We start from the raw sequence: 17,872 nt of genomic DNA on the forward strand, positions 1-17,872 counted from the left end.
CCCGCTTTATCACTACCCAAAGGAGTCTCAAAGCAGCTAACATTCTCCTTTCCCTTCCTCCCCAACAAACACTCTGTGAGGTGAGTGAGGCTGAGAGACTTCAGAGAAGTGTGACTAGCCCAAGGTCACCCAGCAGCTGCATGTGGAGGAGCGGGGACGCGAACCTGGTTCACCAGATTACGAGCCCACTGCTCTTAACCACTACACCACACTGCCTCATTCACAGTGCCTCTGTCTTGCCAGGATTCAAGATCAGTTCGTTTTTCCTTATCCATTTCACCACTGTATCCAGGCAATGGCCGGGACTGGACAGCTTCTCCTGATTCTAATGTTATGGAGAAACAGAGGTGAGTGTCAGCAGCATACTGATGGCCCTCATCCTGAAACATTGAATGACTGCTCCCACTGGCTACGTGTAGATATTGATAGTACTGGGGATAACAGAGCAGAACCCCATAACATAGCTGCCAGGGGACTGAAAAGCACTCTCCCAATGCTACTCTCTGGACTCAGTCCTGAAAGTAGGATTGGAACCAGTGTACAGTAATAGAGTGTCCCCAATTCCCATTCCCCAGAGTTGGTCCAGGAGGATGCCATGGTCGATAGTATGAAAAGTCAACAAGAGATTAAGAAGTAGGAGCAAGGTCGCAGTCTCCCTGTTCCCCTCTCTGCACAGGTCATCCGTCAGGGTGACCAACAAAGTACTTCTTATGTTCTTATTCTCTCCTTTCCAAAGTGTATCAGCTTGTTTATGTGCATGTGTGAAAATACATTCTGTCTTTCTGTCTTGCATTCCCTGAGATTTTGATAGCACCAGTTCTATTAGAAAACAAAATGTGTTGTCTTCAAGCTAGTTTTATTGTGTGTTAAAAGGTGGGGGCATTAAAAAATAGGACCTCAAGTTCCTTCCCCAATTTACACACAATCATAGAAGAGGTTTGAGACAACAGAATAAAACCAGAGAAGAGTATTGTTTCATCAGTACATCCAATAATGAGTCTGCATTCACTTTGTGTGTATGTTCTTTTTTCTTCTCAGAAGACATCATACATGTGTAGATGGCTGATAGTAATCAGACAATGATGTATGACTTCATTCTTTTGGGGTTCACCAATCGTAGAGAACTGAAGTTTCCATTCTTCATGCTGTTTTTATTTGTTTATATTATGACCCTGCTGTTGAATCTGGGAATGATCACATTAATCAGGATGGATTCGCAACTCCACACTCCCATGTACTTCTTTCTCAGCAGCTTATCCTTTGTGGACATTTGTTATTCCTCCAATGTCACACCTCGGATGTTGGCAAATTTAGTAGCAGACTACCAAGTCATTTCCCTCACTGGATGTGTGATACAGTGTGACCTGTTCATTGCACTGAATCTCACTGAATCCTTCATCCTGGCCGTCATGGCATATGATAGGTATGTTGCCATCTGCAATCCACTGACATATACCACAAAGATGTCCTGGAAGGTTTGCGCGTGGCTGGTGGCAGTTCCCTCTGCATATGCTTTCCTAGATGCCACAATACAGACCATATTCACCTTCCGCCTGACCTTCTGTGGCTCCCATGTCATCAACCACTTTTACTGTGCTGACCCACCTCTCATGAAACTGTCCTGCTCTGACACCCATGTCAAACTGACCCTGATGTTACTTTCTGCCAGTTTTAACCTCATCAGCTCCCTCGTTGTTATTCTAATCTCCTACGTTTTCATTCTCTTCACTATCCTGAAAATTAAAAATGCTGGGGCGAGATACAAAGCTTTCTCTACATGTGGCTTCCACCTGACAGTTGTCACTCTCTATTATGGGACACTCTTTGTCATGTACATCAGGCGTCCTTCTAGCGTGTCCCTAGAACAGGGGAAAATAGTTTCTGTGTTCTATGTGGTGGTGATTCCCATGCTGAATCCGTTGATCTACAGCCTAAGGAACAAGGAGGTCAAAGGTGCCCTGAAGAGATTAATGCAGAGGAAAGTATTATTACATTAGATGTCTATTCATTCACTTGCTATGAACAAAAAAATGAAGAAATAAGGAGGTTGTCTCCACAGTATGTCCAAGTAGAAGGGAAATTAAATTTTAAAGCTTATGAATGTGTGAAGTTTATTATATGCTAGATGCATTATTATTGCTGTTTGGTTTCTTCGGTCCTTTACAAAATTTCTGATTCCCATTTAGTTATTGGTTTTTATCTCCAGAAGATACTGACAATATGACCAAAGTTTAGCTTAGTACCTCAAAATCCTAAGGAATCACCAGCATTTAATTCTCAAATTCACTAGTTCTTTGGTTTATCCTTCTTGGGAATTTTCAGTTTTCTTCTCAGGTTTTCTTCTCTATCAGTTGTGGAGCCATCAGGATGCAGCACTGTACTCAACATTTATTACAACTTTGAGATAAATGTATTGTTATTGTTTTGGTGATATTAGTTGGTCCTTCTCAGACCTGCCATTCTTTGTGAGGTTAGAATCTACAAGAGGAAACCTGGTGAATCAGTCAAACTAGTTACTTTTTTAAGGTAATGGCCTTGGCTGGCCTTGTTAGCATTGCAAAATTTTTGCTAAGAAAAGATATGTTGCCATAGTGACAAATGAAGATGTGTCCAGGAGCATTTAGACTTTCCCCTTCTCACCTGGCTGGATGCCATCCAATCCAAGGAAGGAGCATAGTAGGCTAGGGGAATTAATGTTGGTTGGTGAAGCTGTAGACACTGAGGCTTGCCTTGCTCTGTGCTGGACCCAAAGTTATGGCTTCCTGGGAACCTAATGGGGAGGCAAAATCTTTCTACCAGCTCCATCTGGTACGTAGGCTGAGATCCTACCTGCCCACAGATTGTCTCGCCAGAGTGGTGCATGCTCTAGTTATCTCTCGCTTGGACTACTGCAATGCGCTCCATGTGGGGCTACCTTTGAAGGTGACCCGGAAACTACAACTAATCCAGAATGCGGCAGCTAGACTGGTGACTGGGAGTGGCCACCGAGACCATATAACACCGGTCCTGAAAGACCTACATTGGCTCCCGGTACGTTTCCGAGTACAATTCAAAGTCTTGGTGGTGACCTTTAAAGCCCTAAATGGCTTCGGCCCAGTATACCTGAAGGAGCGTCTCCACCTCTATCGTTCAGCCCGGACACTGAGGTCCAGCGTCGAGGGCCTTCTGGTGGTTCCCTCACTGCAAGAAGCCAAGTTACAGGGAACCAGTACTACTACCTTCTTGGTAGTAGCACCCACCCTTTGGAATGCCCTACCATCAGATGTCAAGGAAATAAACAACTATCTGAGTTTTAGAAGACATCTGAAGGCAGCCCTGTTTAGGGAAGTTTTTAATGTTTGATGTTTTATTCTGTTTTTAATATTCTGTTGGGAGCCACCCAGAGTGGCTGGGGAAACCCAGCCAGATGGGCAGGGTATAAATAAATTTATTATTCTTATTCTTATTCTTATTCTTATTCTTATTCTTATTCTTATTATTAGCTTTGAACCTTTCCATCCTATGCTCAGGTTATACACATGTGTAAATAAAACCATATATCCTAAATATGCTACAGTCTCTACTAACTTTCTTTCCAGGGAAATTGAGCTCTCTACTGCAACTGTATTTAATATCTCCTCTAGTCTCTTAAAGTTATTATTTTACATTTTCATGACTCCCCTTTTTATTTCCCAAATTTTAATCCATTTGACATAACTGAAAAGCAGCTGGTTACTTTAGATGTCAAATTCCTGATGGAGAGAAATGCCTCATTACAATAAGGATGATCTGTACATGAAAACAGAATCTTCACACAGATTGCCTTTTAGAATTGGATCCTGCGTATGCAAAGAGCACCACGTGGCTAATAAAATCCCACATCCTACATTCAAAGATAAAAGCATCACTTGAAGATGGAAATCTCCAGAAAAATCTCTAGGAAATGGGAAATGCATTTTCATAGTGTACACTTCCTTGGATTATCTCTTGCTGGCAGTGGACTAACCAGAAAGAGATTACAGAAACCCTTAAGGTGGACTTTTGCAAAGATAAAACAAGTCAGGCACAAAGCTTTCCAGAACACAATACTAAGGACAACCTCCCCAAGCTTTCTGAAGATTTCCATCTTGATATACAGTGGTACCTCGGCTTAAGAACTTAATTTGTTCTGGAGGTCTGTTCTTAACCTGAAACTGTTCTTAACCTGAAGCACCACTTTAGCTAATGGGGCCTCCTGCTGCCACTGTGCCGCCTCTGCACGATTTCTGTTCTCATCCTGAAGCAAAGTTCTTAACCCAAGTTACTATTTCTGGGTTAGCGGAGTCTGTAACCTGAAGCGTATGTAACATGAAGTGTATGCAACCCGAGGTACCACTGTAGTTCATGATAGGATGTTGTAGAAATAATTCTATAAACAAATAAATGGATTTTTAAATGGAAATGCTACATATGTTATGTCTGGTCACATGATTTATTTTTGCAACCAGTAAACCTATTGTTGCTTCAGATTTTACTGGGGTCAGCTGCTCATCGTGAACTCCTATAAATTATTAAGGAAGAGCTTCCAGAATGAAAGAAGGATATCAAGGAATGCCTAAGAAAAGGGAGGGAAATTGTGGAAACTGAATTACGTTTCTGAATGAATACTATTATTGGAGACGTGTGGCTTTTGCCTCTATGTTACTGAGACCTTCAGCTCCAGATGATAGTTTATCAGCCTAAGACTGGGCTCAAGTTGGCAATAACTGAATTATTTATATGGCTTGAGTCCTTGGTCTAAGGCATTTAATCGAGCAGGAGCAGATTCAACCAAAAATGTGGTGATTTAGAATTGATTAATCTTTTTAAAATAATATACTTTTCAAAAATAAATACATTGCCAAAAGAGACCCACAAACTAAATAACTGTAGGATTTGACAGAGTACCAGCTATGCCATTGCCATGAGAGATACACTGATGGTACACTGATGAATTCACCAGTGGAGTCAATATAGCTCCACTGTATATATTTATATATTTTGTGGTTTTATATTCTGATTTTGTTATGTGAACTGCCCTGAGACCTTTGGGTATAGGGTGGTATATAAATTCAATAAAATAAATAAATAAATCTGTACACTGCCCTTTATCCAAAGATCACAGAGTGGTTCAAAACATAAAAATACAAAGTGGGAACACAAAATACATAATAATAATAATAATAATAATAATAATAATAATAAAAAAAAAAAACCCAAACCAATAACCCCACTTCTAAAAGCACATTTAAAAGGTCACAGGATGTTAATCAGCCAAAGGTCTGGTTGTAGAGGAATGTTTTCGCTTGTCACCTAAAGATATGTAATGAAGATGCCAGGCGGGCCTCCCTGGGGAGAGCATGCCACAAAAGGGAGCCACTGAAGAAAAGGCCTGTTCTTGTGTTGCCATCCTCTGGACCTCTCTGGAAACGACCATCCAAGTAGTACCAGAACCACTGCAAAATGGTGCTACCCACCCCTAACTCGGACATCTGCTCCAGAAGTATACCATGGTCAAAGGTATTGAAAGCCACTGAGAGGTGAAGGACAACTGACAGGGACACAATTCCCCTGTCTCTCTCCTGACAGAAGTCATAATCCAGGGCAACCAAAGCAGTTTCTGTGTCAGAACTGGGCCTAAACCCTTATTGAAATGGATTTCATTTCAAAAGAAATGATTGAAATGTATTAAAATGTACACTTTAAGATAAAATATATTTAGAGGCACACATTTGACTGAACATTTTCTTGCAGATTTTCGAGAAGAAATATATTAGCAAATTAATGGGGAAAGGGAATTAAATGACATTTTGAGTGAGCACATGTGGAAGTGACATGGACCAGAAAGAGATTGATTTATCTATCCATCCTTACATTGAGGCTTTTCCGTCTTATCTCCTGTGTTGCTTTCTAGCATCACCTCCATTTGGCCACTCCAAGCATACACACAACACATTCCATTCTTGGCTTGAATAAAATACATTAGGAAGAATGTCCTAAATATCCATCAGCAGACAACAACAATTCTCTCTGTTGTTCTCTTCAGAGCATCTTTCACCTCCTTGTTTCTCAGGCTATAGATCAGAGGATTGAGCATAGGAATCACCAGTGTGTAGAAAACGGAAGCTATTTTATCCGTTGCTAGAGAGTGGTTTGTACTAGGTTGCAAATACATAAAGATCAGAGTGCCATAGAAGATGGTGACAGCAGTCAAGTGAGAAGCACACGTGGAGAAGGCTTTGAGTCGTCCCTGAGCAGAGCTGATTCTCAGAATGGCTGAGAGGATAAACGTATAAGAGATGAGAACAATGAGAAGGGAGCACAGCATATCAAAACCAGCAAAAGCATAGATCAGTATCTGCTTGGTGCTGGTGTCAGAGCAAGAAAGGGCTAACAGTGGAAGGTCATCGCAGTAGAAATGGTTGATCACATTAGCAGAGCAGAAGGACAAACGAAATGTAACTATGGTGTGGAACAAGGCAACACAGAAGCTGTATGCATAAGGGCCAGCTGCCAGCTGGATGCAGACTCTCTGGGACATGATGATCTGATAAAGCAGTGGATTGCAGATGGCCACGTAACGGTCATATGCCATCACCGCCAGGAGAAAGCACTCTGTGATCATGAAAGTAAGGAAGCAGCCCAACTGTGCTGCGCATGCATAGTACGAGATGGTTTTCTTAGCTGCTAAGAAGTTTGCCAGCATCTTAGGGGCAATGACAGAGGAATAGCAGAGGTCAACAAAAGCCAAGTGGCTGAGGAAGAAGTACATGGGGTTATGGAGGTGGCTATCAGTCTGGATTAGAAGGATAATCCCAAGATTCCCCATCACAGTGATAACGTAGATCAGGAGGAAGATGACAAAAAGGGGGACTTGTAGGTCCGAGCGGTCGGTGAGTCCAAACAGAATGAACTCCTTCACTGTGGTCACGGTGTGATTGGCATCTGCCATTTATTCCGCATCAGATCATCTGGTTAAACAGGGCATGATTAAATTAGGGGAGAATTTCACTTATCTCTGACAGGCAGAAAACATACAGTAGTGTTATCTCAGCATATGTGGATGATAAATTTTTCTTGTGGGTACTTTTTAAAAATACTGTCTTGTTTCTGTAGGTGTTCCGTTTTCAGTTCTGATGTGGTAAACATTATCATGCAATCACAATGTCACCACCAGCTGAAATCATTGTTTGAGAAGTGTTATGTGTTTCTGATCTGCATAACCACCACCACCTCAACCCTAAGAGTTTGCCTGGGTTCAGAAAGCATTTCTTGACCTTCTTACCAGATAAACCCTATGACTGAACACGGGTAGCTTAAACTCTGTCTCCTTATAGGGTTTTTTGTCATTTTGAAGTCAGGAAGGCAATAGAAATGCTGCCCGTTTTGATACATTTCTGTATTTCCTCCTTAGAATAAGGTGTGCAATATATCCATTGTACACAGCAGGGAAATATTCAAACGTAAATACACCATACAGCAAAAGTGATCAGGGTGGAGGAGTAGTGGCACTTGCCTAACCTTCTGTGACTGGTGTGGATTACTGGGAGAGGTGAGGTGGTGGGGAGATTGGTGTGGTGCAAACACAGCTATGAAGCCAATCTGGTACTCCTGTTGGTGGATTTATATCTTGCCAACCTCTCCTTCCCAGTAAGCTATACTGATGTCAGTGATGAGAGGTCATGTAAGCGCCACCCCTCCTCCCCATCAACCATCATGGTCATACAGGTACACTGAAGAGACTAAATTGGTTGCAGCAACCTTTTGAGTGCACAGGTGACAAAATTGGACGTGCTGCTACATAAAGTGTGAAATGGTTCCTTAGCAGCACCTTATTCTTGCCAGCAGGGCAGCTTTTTCAAACTGCCTTTCCAACAAAGCTGATACCCCATGAACGCCACCTCCCAATCAGGTTTTTGCTTGAATCATAACACACCTGACACTTTTATGAAGAATCTCTAGGCAAGTAGATCCTTGGCCATATTGTTAACGGATGCTTGGGGAATTTCGTCTTTTGTGACTTGCTCTGAATTTCTTAGACTGGATAATTTTTGCACTTCTCTGAATTTTGCAACACTGCTCTCTGCAATTTAAGGGTATCAAAGTACATTTAGAAACACACACACACACACACACAGAGAGAGAGAGAGAGAGAGAGAGAGAGAGAGAGAGAGAGAGAGAGAATACATATAGAAATATACACCAAAACATATATAAATGCATTTTTGTGTGGAATTTTACAAAAAGAAATGGCTGATTAATGGAATCAGCCTATGGAACAGATTTATGGATGACACAAATGAGAAACACACTGGTTCTTCCATCTCCATATATATCATACATCTATTCTTATTTCCTGGACAAATCCCGTTTTTCACCATAAGGGTTGCTATTCCACCTGGCACTGCTCAATGTCTGAAGGATGTATCACTCTGTATCTATACATCAAAAATGTATCTATCTACATATACGAAGATGTTAAATACTAATATCTCATATAAAGAAATGCACATTCACTCCCAAAGTGCCAGAAGAAATATAGTTATGAACTGAGCGATACTTTGCACTTGTCACTCTTCCTGCAGAGAGGTAAAATTTACCCTTCCTGGAAGAAAGGTGAGCAAAGTTGTGGCTGAAGAATGTGACAGTGTCCATTTTTTGCCACCACTAACCATGCTGAGGCACTTCTGCACTGATTGCTTCCCCATCTCATGGATAAAAATATACTCTCCTCCTGTGTTCCTCATTCACAACAGAATACACATTTTTTTAAACATGGAAATTATCCCCTTTTAGAACAATGCTGATTTGGTTCTTGGTTAAAGTAGCCAGCTGCCCAACCTACCAGAGTGTCCATTTCCTTGTTCTTTTATGCACTCTGAATGGGTCCCCCTGACTGCTTCCAAGCTCTTTATGTGTGTATCTGTCCCTCTAGCATTCTGCCTCATATTCTACCTGTAGGAGTTTTGATCCTTAGGGATATCTCCAAATGAGTTGCTGAGATAAACATGTGCCATGTAATCATGCTTCTTTGCATGATGGAATCCTCTTCTTACCAACTGGTAAGTGCAGAATTCAACCCAGCATGGCATTGCTCCTTCCCAAGGGGTTTCCCTTAAGGGCAGGTGCTTGCGAACGAGCAACACTGAGCGCAGTGGAATGTTTTGCTTATCAGATGGTAAGTGCAGGATTCAACCCTGCATATTGCACTAACAAACATGCAGGACCTTTCATTCAGTCAGGAGAGGGGAAAAGGAGATGCAGATACTCCCCTGCCCAACCATATGTTTACTTAGGTTTTTAAAAACCCTAAGTATAGGGCTGTCTTTAGCATATGCGCCACCAGGGTGCAAAGATCTGCCCAGCGCCCCCAAATTTAGTTTAACCGCCCCCAAATTAACTTTTATTGAGCTTTTTTGGGGAGGGGGGAGCCAAAGTTGATGACCTTGTGGGGGAGGGTGAACTCAAAGTTACTGAATTTTTTTGGGGGGAGGGGGGAAATAGCTCACCTATAACAACCTTTTCACTGCTGCCGATCAAGAGAGACCAGTATGCAGTAGGTATACATTTGGCACCCCCCAGAATTAGGCGCCTGGGTGCCCCACACCCCTTGCACCCCCTTAAAGACAGCCCTCCCTAAGTAGCTCTGAATCAGAGGCACAAGCTTGCAAGGCCAGTGTTGCATGTGTGACATATGTGTGATGTCAAGAGGTCAGGGGCGGAGCCAAACATGGTGATCATGCAGCTTCAGTGGCTGGTGGCTTCTCCTCCACTTCCTCTTGGTACCACCACTGATGGGAGGCTACTTCGACCCTCCTTCCCCTCTGCAACAGCAGCAGGAGAAGAATGAGTCGACCGCTGGAGTTGTGCAACACTTGTCTCTGTGCTTCACCTCTGCACTTTTTGGACATTGGAGGAAGCCCCCACTCCCAAAATATAGGGAGGGCAAAAGGGCTCAGCCCCCAGGAGCTGGCACCGCTGCCTTGAATTGATCGGGGATCAGATTTTGGGTGGATGATCCTTTGGCAGGTCTGCTGAATCCAGGGAATCTAGATTAGGGCCCTGGTGCAGATTCAGAGTTTGTGTAAGTCTGTGCAATAATGGCTGCAATAAATAAATAATAAGATGTGACTTGTCATTCTATTTTGAAACAAGACAAGGCTAGGTGGGAATGTTTGGTCCTAAGTGCTTCTTGTCGCTTTTTTGTACATACAATGAATGGGGTGAGCATGTATTTATATATATATATTGCAGAGTTTTGTAACATTTAAATTAAAAGAGATGCTGCTTTATAATGAATCAGAGCAGCAATCCAGCAGCCCCCTTTTAAGATTCCAAGAAAACTTTGGAGATTCTGTGGTTTAGACAATGAGACAGAACCAGGAAAGCAAAGTGCACCAAAGGGAAGTAGAAAACAGCAGCCATTTTGGACTACAAGAATTCCTATAGAGCAGTGTTTCCCAAACTTGGGTCCCCAGCTGTTTTTGGGCTACATCTCCCATCATCCCTAGCTAGCAGGACCAGTGGTCTGGGATGATGGGAATTGTAGTCCAAAAACAGCTGGAGACCAAAGTTTGGGGAACACTGCTATAGAGCTTGGTGTCCAAATAACTCATTCATCAATCACAGCTCTGACTTCACACATTGATTAAAAACGTTGAAAGGCAGGAGCAGCCTGGTGACTCATTTCATAGAAATTGCTTAGAAAGTTGCATATACATTCTAGAAGGTCTTGGTATTTACAGTGATACCTCGGTTTTTGAACATAATCCGTTCTGGAAGACCGTTTGAGTTCTGAAACGTTCAAAAACCGAGGACTCGACAGCCGACAGCTAGGCCTCCGGATCTTGCAGTCAGTGGAGGCTGCGTGGCATGTTCAACTTCTGAGGCGTGTTCGAAAACTGAAGCATTTACAGTGGTACCTCGCAAGACGAAATTAATTCGTTCCGCGAGTTTTTTCTTCTTGCGAGTTTTTTGTCTTGCGAAGCATGGTTTCCCATAGGAATGCATTGAAAATCAATTAATGCGTTCCTATGGAAACCGCTTGCCGGGCTGGCGGTGCGGAGAAGGGCTTTTCTCCCCACCGCAAGCCTTCAGGACAGGTCCGGGAACAGAGGGGAAGACGCGCTGCGCTTCTCCTCTGTTCCCGGAGCTTGCGGGGCTTGCGGTGAGGAGAAGGGCTTTCCTCCCCACCGCCAACATTCAGAGCAGCATTCTGAATGTTGGCGGTGGGAAGGAAAACCCTCCTCCCACCGCAAGTCTTCAGGACAGGTCTGGGAACAGAGGGGAAGGCACATTGCGCTTCTCCTCTGTCCCCGGACCTGTTCTGAAGGCTGGCGGTCCACCGCCAGCCTTCAGAACAGCCATCCGAGGGCTGGCGTGGGGAGAAGGGCTCTCTGCCCCACCGCCAGCCTTCGGAGGAGCCTTCCGAAGCCTGGCGGGGGGAGGAGGTCTCTCCGCCCCACCGCCAGCCTTCGGAGGAGCCTTCCGAAGCCTGGCGAAGTGAGGAGGTCTCTCCGCCCCACCGCCAGCCTTCGGAGCAGCCTTCCGAAGGCTGGCGGTGGGAGGAGGTCTCTCCACCCCACCGCCAGCCTTCGGAGGAGCCTTCCGAAGCCTGGCGGGGGGAGGAGGTCTCTCCGCCCCACCGCCAGCCTTCGGAGCTGCCCAGGAGGACTCCCCTGAGTGAGTGCCTGAGGGCCCTGCTCCTTCCTGCCACTTACCATCTGGCCTGGGGCGGGGCCTGGGGCCTCATAAGGACTGCGTGGTGCTTGCTGCCTGCTGCCCAGGAGGACTCCCCTGTGTGAGTGCCTGAGGGCCCTGCTCTTGCCACTTACCATCTGGCCTGGGGCGGGGCCTGGGGCCTCATAAGGACTGCGTGGTGCTTGCTGCCTGCTGCCCAGGAAGACTCCCCTGAGTGAGTGCCTGAGGGCCCTGCTCCTTCCTGCCACTTACCATCTGGCCTGGGGCGGGGCCTGGTGCCTCATAAGGACTGTGTGGTGCTTGCTACCTGCTGCCCAGGAGGACTCCCCTGTGTGAGTGCCTGAGGGCCCTGCTCTTGCCACTTACCATCTGGCCTGGGGCGGGGCCTGGGGCCTCATAAGGACTGCGTGGTGCTTGCTGCCTGCTGCCCAGGAAGACTCCCCTGAGTGAGTGCCTGAGGGCCCTGCTCCTTCCTGCCACTTACCATCTGGCCTGGGGCGGGGCCTGGGGCCTCATAAGGACTGCGTGGTGCTTGCTACCTGCTGCCCAGGAAGACTCCCCTGTGTGAGTGCCTGAGGGCCCTGCTCTTGCCACTTACCATCTGGCCTGGGGCGGGGCCTGGGGCCTCATAAGGACTGCGTGGTGCTTGCTGCCTGCTGCCCAGGAGGACTCCCCTGTGTGAGTGCCTGAGGGCCCTGCTCCTTCCTGCCACTTACCATCTGGCCTGGGGCGGGGCCTGAAGCCTCATAAGGACTGCGTGCGGCTTGCTGCCTGCTGCCCAGGAAGACTCCCCTGAGTGAGTGCCTGAGGGCCCTGCTCTTGCCACTTACCACCTGGCCCAGGGCAGGGCCTGACAGGCCTCACGAGGACAGTTGTTACTGCCGGGGGGCACAGAGTGTTTTTAAAATGTTTTTAAAAATTTTCTTTTGGATTTTTTGTATGTGGGGGGTGGGGGTGGGATGGATGTTTGGTTGGGCTTGGGGAATTATTATTTTTTATTTATTTTGATGTTTTTGTAATTTTTACATTATTAATTTTTTTGTTTGTATTGTTTTATTGGTTTTTTGTTTGTTTGTTTGTTTAAGGTGTTATTTTGTTCTTAGGGGGAGGGGTCAGGGCTGCCGGGGAGTGGGCCCCAGCCCACAAAATGGCTGGGGCATGTTCCACAGGGGGGGATGCACTGGGGCAACCGATCTCAGTGATCACGGGTAGGAGGAGGAGTTACGCTAAGACTAGACCACGTCATTACAGAGGGGGCAGGTTTAGTCGTTGTCTGAGGACTATTCCTGCCTCCGGGTCTGGTCCTGACCGGATGGATACTAGAATCAGCAAGGGATACCCACATGACCTGAAGGTGCTGCTGTGCAATGCCAGGTCAATGATTCATAAGACCACTGCCATCCATGACTTGATCATGGATGGAGGACTTGACCTGGCATGTGTAACAGAGACTTGGTTGGATGAAGCAGATGGGCCTGTCCTTGCCGCTGCTTGTCCACCAGGTTTCTCTTACGCACAGCAACCCAGGTCATGTGGGCGGGGAGGGGGGGTTGCAGTGGTTTTTAGGAAGTCATTAGTTTGCACCAGGCGTCCTATTGGGAAGACCCAGTTTTCCGAGTGCATGTTCTGGAAGTTGGGCAATAGGGGCAGTACAGGATTCCTTTTGGTGTACCGACCTCCCCGCTGCACCAAGGATTCCCTGCCCGAGCTGCTTCAGGTCGTGGCGGATGTTCTCCTGGAGACACCTAGCTTGGTCGTCCTAGGGGATTTTAACATCCATGCCGACACGACCTTACAAGGGGCCGCTCGGGACTTCGTGGAAAGCATGGCCTCCATGGGGCTGTCCCTGAATAAATCTGGCCCAACCCATAGCCGCGGACATGCCTTGGACCTGGTGTTTACCTCTATGGATGTTGGTGATCTGACACTAAGTAAAAGCGAAACGAAAGAAGTGCCATGGTCAGATCACTTCCTGGTGCAACTGGACTTCTCTGCGACCCATCCCCTCTGCAGGGAGGTGGGACCAATTCGGATGGTCCGCCCCCGCCACTTAATGGATCCAAATGGTTTCCAGAGAGTGGTAGGGGATGCTTTATCCCATGTTGATGGCCTTTCAGCTGATTCCCTGGTGGCCCGCTGGAATGCGGAGTTAACCAGGGCTATTGACTGTTTGGCTCCGAAGCGCCCTCTCCAATTGCATGGAGCCCGGACAGCCCCGTGGTTTTCCACGGATCTGAGGGCAATGAAACAATCGTTGAGACGGCTAGAGCGCCGGTGGCGGATAACTCATTCCGAATCTGACCGGACACAGGTTAGAGCTCAACGTCGAGCCTACCAAGTGGCGATAGCGACGGCGAAGAAGAATTTCTTCACCGCCTCTATTGCATCTGCAGAAAATAGCAGCAGGAGACTTTTTCAGGTGGTTCACAATTTAGCGGAACCACCTGCAACATCGGGGCCCAGTATGGGCCACATGTTCTCCTGCAATGATTTTGCAAAGTTTTTTGCAGATAAAATCGCTCAGATTCGGGAAGAAGTAGACTCCACCGTGGGAGCAGGGCCGGGGCGGGAGAGTGCTAGAGTTCTGTCTAGTCAAGTTGAGTGGGATCAATTCCAATCTGTTACCTCCGAGGATGTGGACAGGCTGCTTGGACGAGTGAGACCAACCACCTGTCTCCTGGATCCTTGCCCATCCTGGCTTATAAAAGCTAGCCGGGAAGGACTGGGCGATGGGCTTCGTGGGGTGGTGAATGCTTCCCTCCGTGAGGGAGCCTTCCCAGACCCGCTGAAAGAGGCGGTTATTAAACCGCTTCTTAAAAAACCATCTTTAGATGCGGCCACGATGGCCAACTATCGCCCAGTCTCAAATCTTCCATTCTTGGGCAAGGTGATTGAGCGAGCGGTTGCCGAACAACTCCAGGCACGCCTGGAAGAAGCGGACCATTTGGATCCCTTCCAGTCGGGATTCAGGCCTCATCATGGGACTGAAACTGCCTTGGTCGCACTGGTTGATGATCTCCGGCGGGCTAGAGACAAAGGTGAGAGCTGTTTCCTAGTTCTGCTGGATCTCTCAGCGGCGTTTGATACCATTGACCATAACATCCTTCTGGACCGTCTTGAGGGGCTGGGAGCTGGGGGCACTGTCATACAGTGGTTCCGCTCCTTCCTCCTGGGCCGTGTTCAGAAAGTGGTGGTGGGGGATGAGTGTTCAGACCCCTGGGCTCTCACTTGTGGGGTGCCTCAGGGTTCTGTCCTCTCCCCCATGCTTTTCAACATTTACATGCAGCCGCTGGGAGAGATCATCAGGAGGTTTGGGCTGGGTGTTCATCAGTATGCGGATGATACCCAGCTCTACCTCTCTTTTAAATCAGAACCAGTGAGGGCGGTGAAGGTCCTGTGTGAGTGTCTGGAGGCGGTTGGAGGATGGATGGCGGCTAACAGATTGAGGTTGAATCCTGACAAGACAGAAGTACTGTTTTTGGGGGACAGGAGGCGGGCAGGTGTGGAGGATTCCCTGGTCCTGAATGGGGTAACTGTGCCCCTGAAGGACCAGGTGCGCAGCCTGGGAGTCATTTTGGACTCACAGCTGTCCATGGAGGCACAGGTCAAATCTGTGTCCAGGGCAGCTGTTTACCAGCTCCATCTGGTACGTAGGCTGAGACCCTATCTGCCTGCGGACTGTCTCGCCAGAGTGGTGCATGCTCTGGTTATCTCCCGCTTGGATTACTGCAATGCGCTCTACGTGGGGCTACCTTTGAAGGTGACTCGGAAACTACAACTAATCCAGAATGCAGCAGCTAGACTGGTGACTGGGGGCGGCCGCCGAGACCATATAACACCGGTCTTGAAAGACCTACATTGGCTCCCAGTACGTTTCCGAGCACAATTCAAAGTGTTGGTGCTGACCTTTAAAGCCCTAAACGGCCTCGGTCCAGTATACCTGAAGGAGCGTCTCCACCCCCATCATTCTGCCCGGACGCTGAGGTCTAGCGCCGAGGGCCTTCTGGCGGTTCCCTCATTGCGAGAAGCAAAGCTACAGGGAACCAGGCAGAGGGCCTTCTCGGTAGTGGCGCCCGCCCTGTGGAATGCCCTTCCAGCAGATGTCAAAGAGATAAACAACTACCTGACATTCAGAAGACATCTGAAGGCAGCCCTGTTCAGGGAAGTTTTTAACGTGTGATATTTTACTGTATTTTTGGTTTTTATGGAAGCCGCCCAGAGTGGCTGGGGAGCCCCAGCCAGATGGGCGGGGTATAAATAATAAATTATTATTATTATTATTATTATTATTATTATTATTATTATTATTATTCCGAAGGCTGGCGGGGGGAGAAGGTCTCTCCGCCCCACCGCCAGCCTTCGGAGGAGGTCCGAGGACAGTGGGGAAGACACGCTGCGCTTCCCCGCTGTCCGCGGAGATTTCCCTATGGGCTTTCGTCTTGCGAAGGAAGCCCATAGGGAAATTCGTCTGGCGAAGCACCTCGAAAAATGGAAAACTCTTTCTTCTTGCGAGTTTTCTGTCTTGCGAGGCATTCGTCTTGCGAGGTACCACTGTACTTCTGGGTTTATGGCATTCGCAAACTGAAATGTTTGTCAACAGACATTCAAAAACCGAGTTACCACTGTACTTTTTATTTTTTTAAAAATGAAAGCTTAGACTCTAGGCCCTTGCAAGTCTGGACCCTGATGAGGGTCTCTCATCTCTCTCTCTCTCTCTCTCTCTCTCTCTCTCTCTCTCTCTCTCTCTCTGTGTGTGTGTGTGTGTGTTGCTTGATGTTATGGGGAATTTTCCCAAGGCTCGGGTGAAATTGATGAGTTTAGTCAGCTGCAGACATCCAAGTTCGGAGGCAGATAGACTAATCCTGAGCCATCCACACCTAGTGTGACTTTCTCTGCTCTGCAGCAAGAGACATAAAGGTGATTGAGAGCCTATAGGGAATCCTCACAAGAGAATGAATAAATACTCTGTGCGCTCCTCATCCAAGCTCAACCCTCTGAATGCTGCTGAGGCTCCATTCCATAGGTGAGCTACTAAAGTATGAAAATGGTGTTCAGGAGACATGTCCTAGGAATCTCTGGTTGTTGTTGTTGTTATCTGCAATTCATTGAGTACTTTAAAATAGATATTAGTGGTAGACAGAATGGTGCTGAGAGTTTAGGATTTTGCTCATTTGCTACAATTAAAAATGCTGCAATCCATAGCTGATCATGCTTTTGGATGCTCAAATACATATCTTGCATAGATTGGAATTCCTGTTAACTTCCGTGTGGGTGGAAGGGAGCCAATTTGTGTGTTCTGAGGAATATGTGAGTGGATCAGGTTTTTTCACTGAAAACAAAGAGAGAAGTAATTTGGTAGGGAAGATAGCATTATACAGGCACCAGAGTTTCCACATTTGGAAAAGATTACAGGAGGGCACTAAGTTAAAATCTACCTTCAAAAGGTGTTTTCATGCAAAATGTGTAGGATTTTAAAAATTAGTAGCACTTTAAAAAGGTAAAGGGACCCCTGACCATTAGATCCAGTCATGACCGACTCTGGGGTTGCAGTGCTCATCTTGCTTTATTGGCCGAGGGAGCCGGCGTACAGTTTCTGGGTCATGTGGCCAGCATGACTAAGCTGCTTCTGGCGAACCAGAGCAGCCCATGGAAACACCGTTTATCTTCCCGCCAGAGTGGTACCTATTTATCTACTTGCACTTTGACGTGCTTTCGAACTGCTAGGTGGGCAGGAGCAGGGACCAAGCAATGGCAGCTCACCCCGTCGCGGGGATTCAAACCACCAACCTTCTGATTGGCAAGTCCTAGGCTCTGTGATAGTAGCACTTTATATCCAAGTAAAATAAAACATGAAATCTTTACAGGCCTCAGAAGTAAATAACATTGAGTCTAGTGTGGCTTACCCCTGAATAAATGGGCATCTCCTGAAAATAGAACATTCTGTAATTTGAAGGGAATTCTGAAATATCTCCTCCTGAATTTACAAAGGGTGTAGTTCCACAAATCTCCCTCTTGCACATCATTTGCTCCTAATGACCATATGCAACTGGCAGGATTAAGGAGATGGAAATTGTCTGACCCCCTCCTCCCATCTTCTTCGCTCTCTCAAAATAGATAGTAGATACTCAGCCTTTTTCTTTCTTTCTGTCCCAGCAGCTAATCTATAATAAAAAAC

The 17,872-nt window shown here is 46.5% G+C and overlaps 2 protein-coding genes across 2 annotated transcripts; one reads left to right on the forward strand and one right to left on the reverse strand.

The window, feature by feature from the left end:
* Positions 1-496: 496 nt before the first annotated feature.
* Positions 497-6,949, reverse strand: LOC128420303 (olfactory receptor 1038-like). The gene is made up of 2 exons (XM_053402239.1): positions 6,036-6,949; positions 497-548 (listed from the first exon to the last, which is right to left on the reverse strand). Exons 1-2 carry the CDS (start codon positions 6,947-6,949, stop codon positions 497-499), a joined length of 966 nt encoding a protein of 321 aa, XP_053258214.1.
* On the forward strand, positions 1,059-1,997 carry LOC128418811 (olfactory receptor 1030-like). Its single transcript, XM_053398870.1, has one exon. It carries the CDS (start codon positions 1,059-1,061, stop codon positions 1,995-1,997), a length of 939 nt encoding a protein of 312 aa, XP_053254845.1.
* Positions 6,950-17,872: the final 10,923 nt, after the last annotated feature.

Source organism: Podarcis raffonei, chromosome 1 (genome assembly GCF_027172205.1).
Source record: "Podarcis raffonei isolate rPodRaf1 chromosome 1, rPodRaf1.pri, whole genome shotgun sequence".
NCBI classification, from domain to species: Eukaryota; Metazoa; Chordata; class Lepidosauria; order Squamata; family Lacertidae; genus Podarcis; species Podarcis raffonei.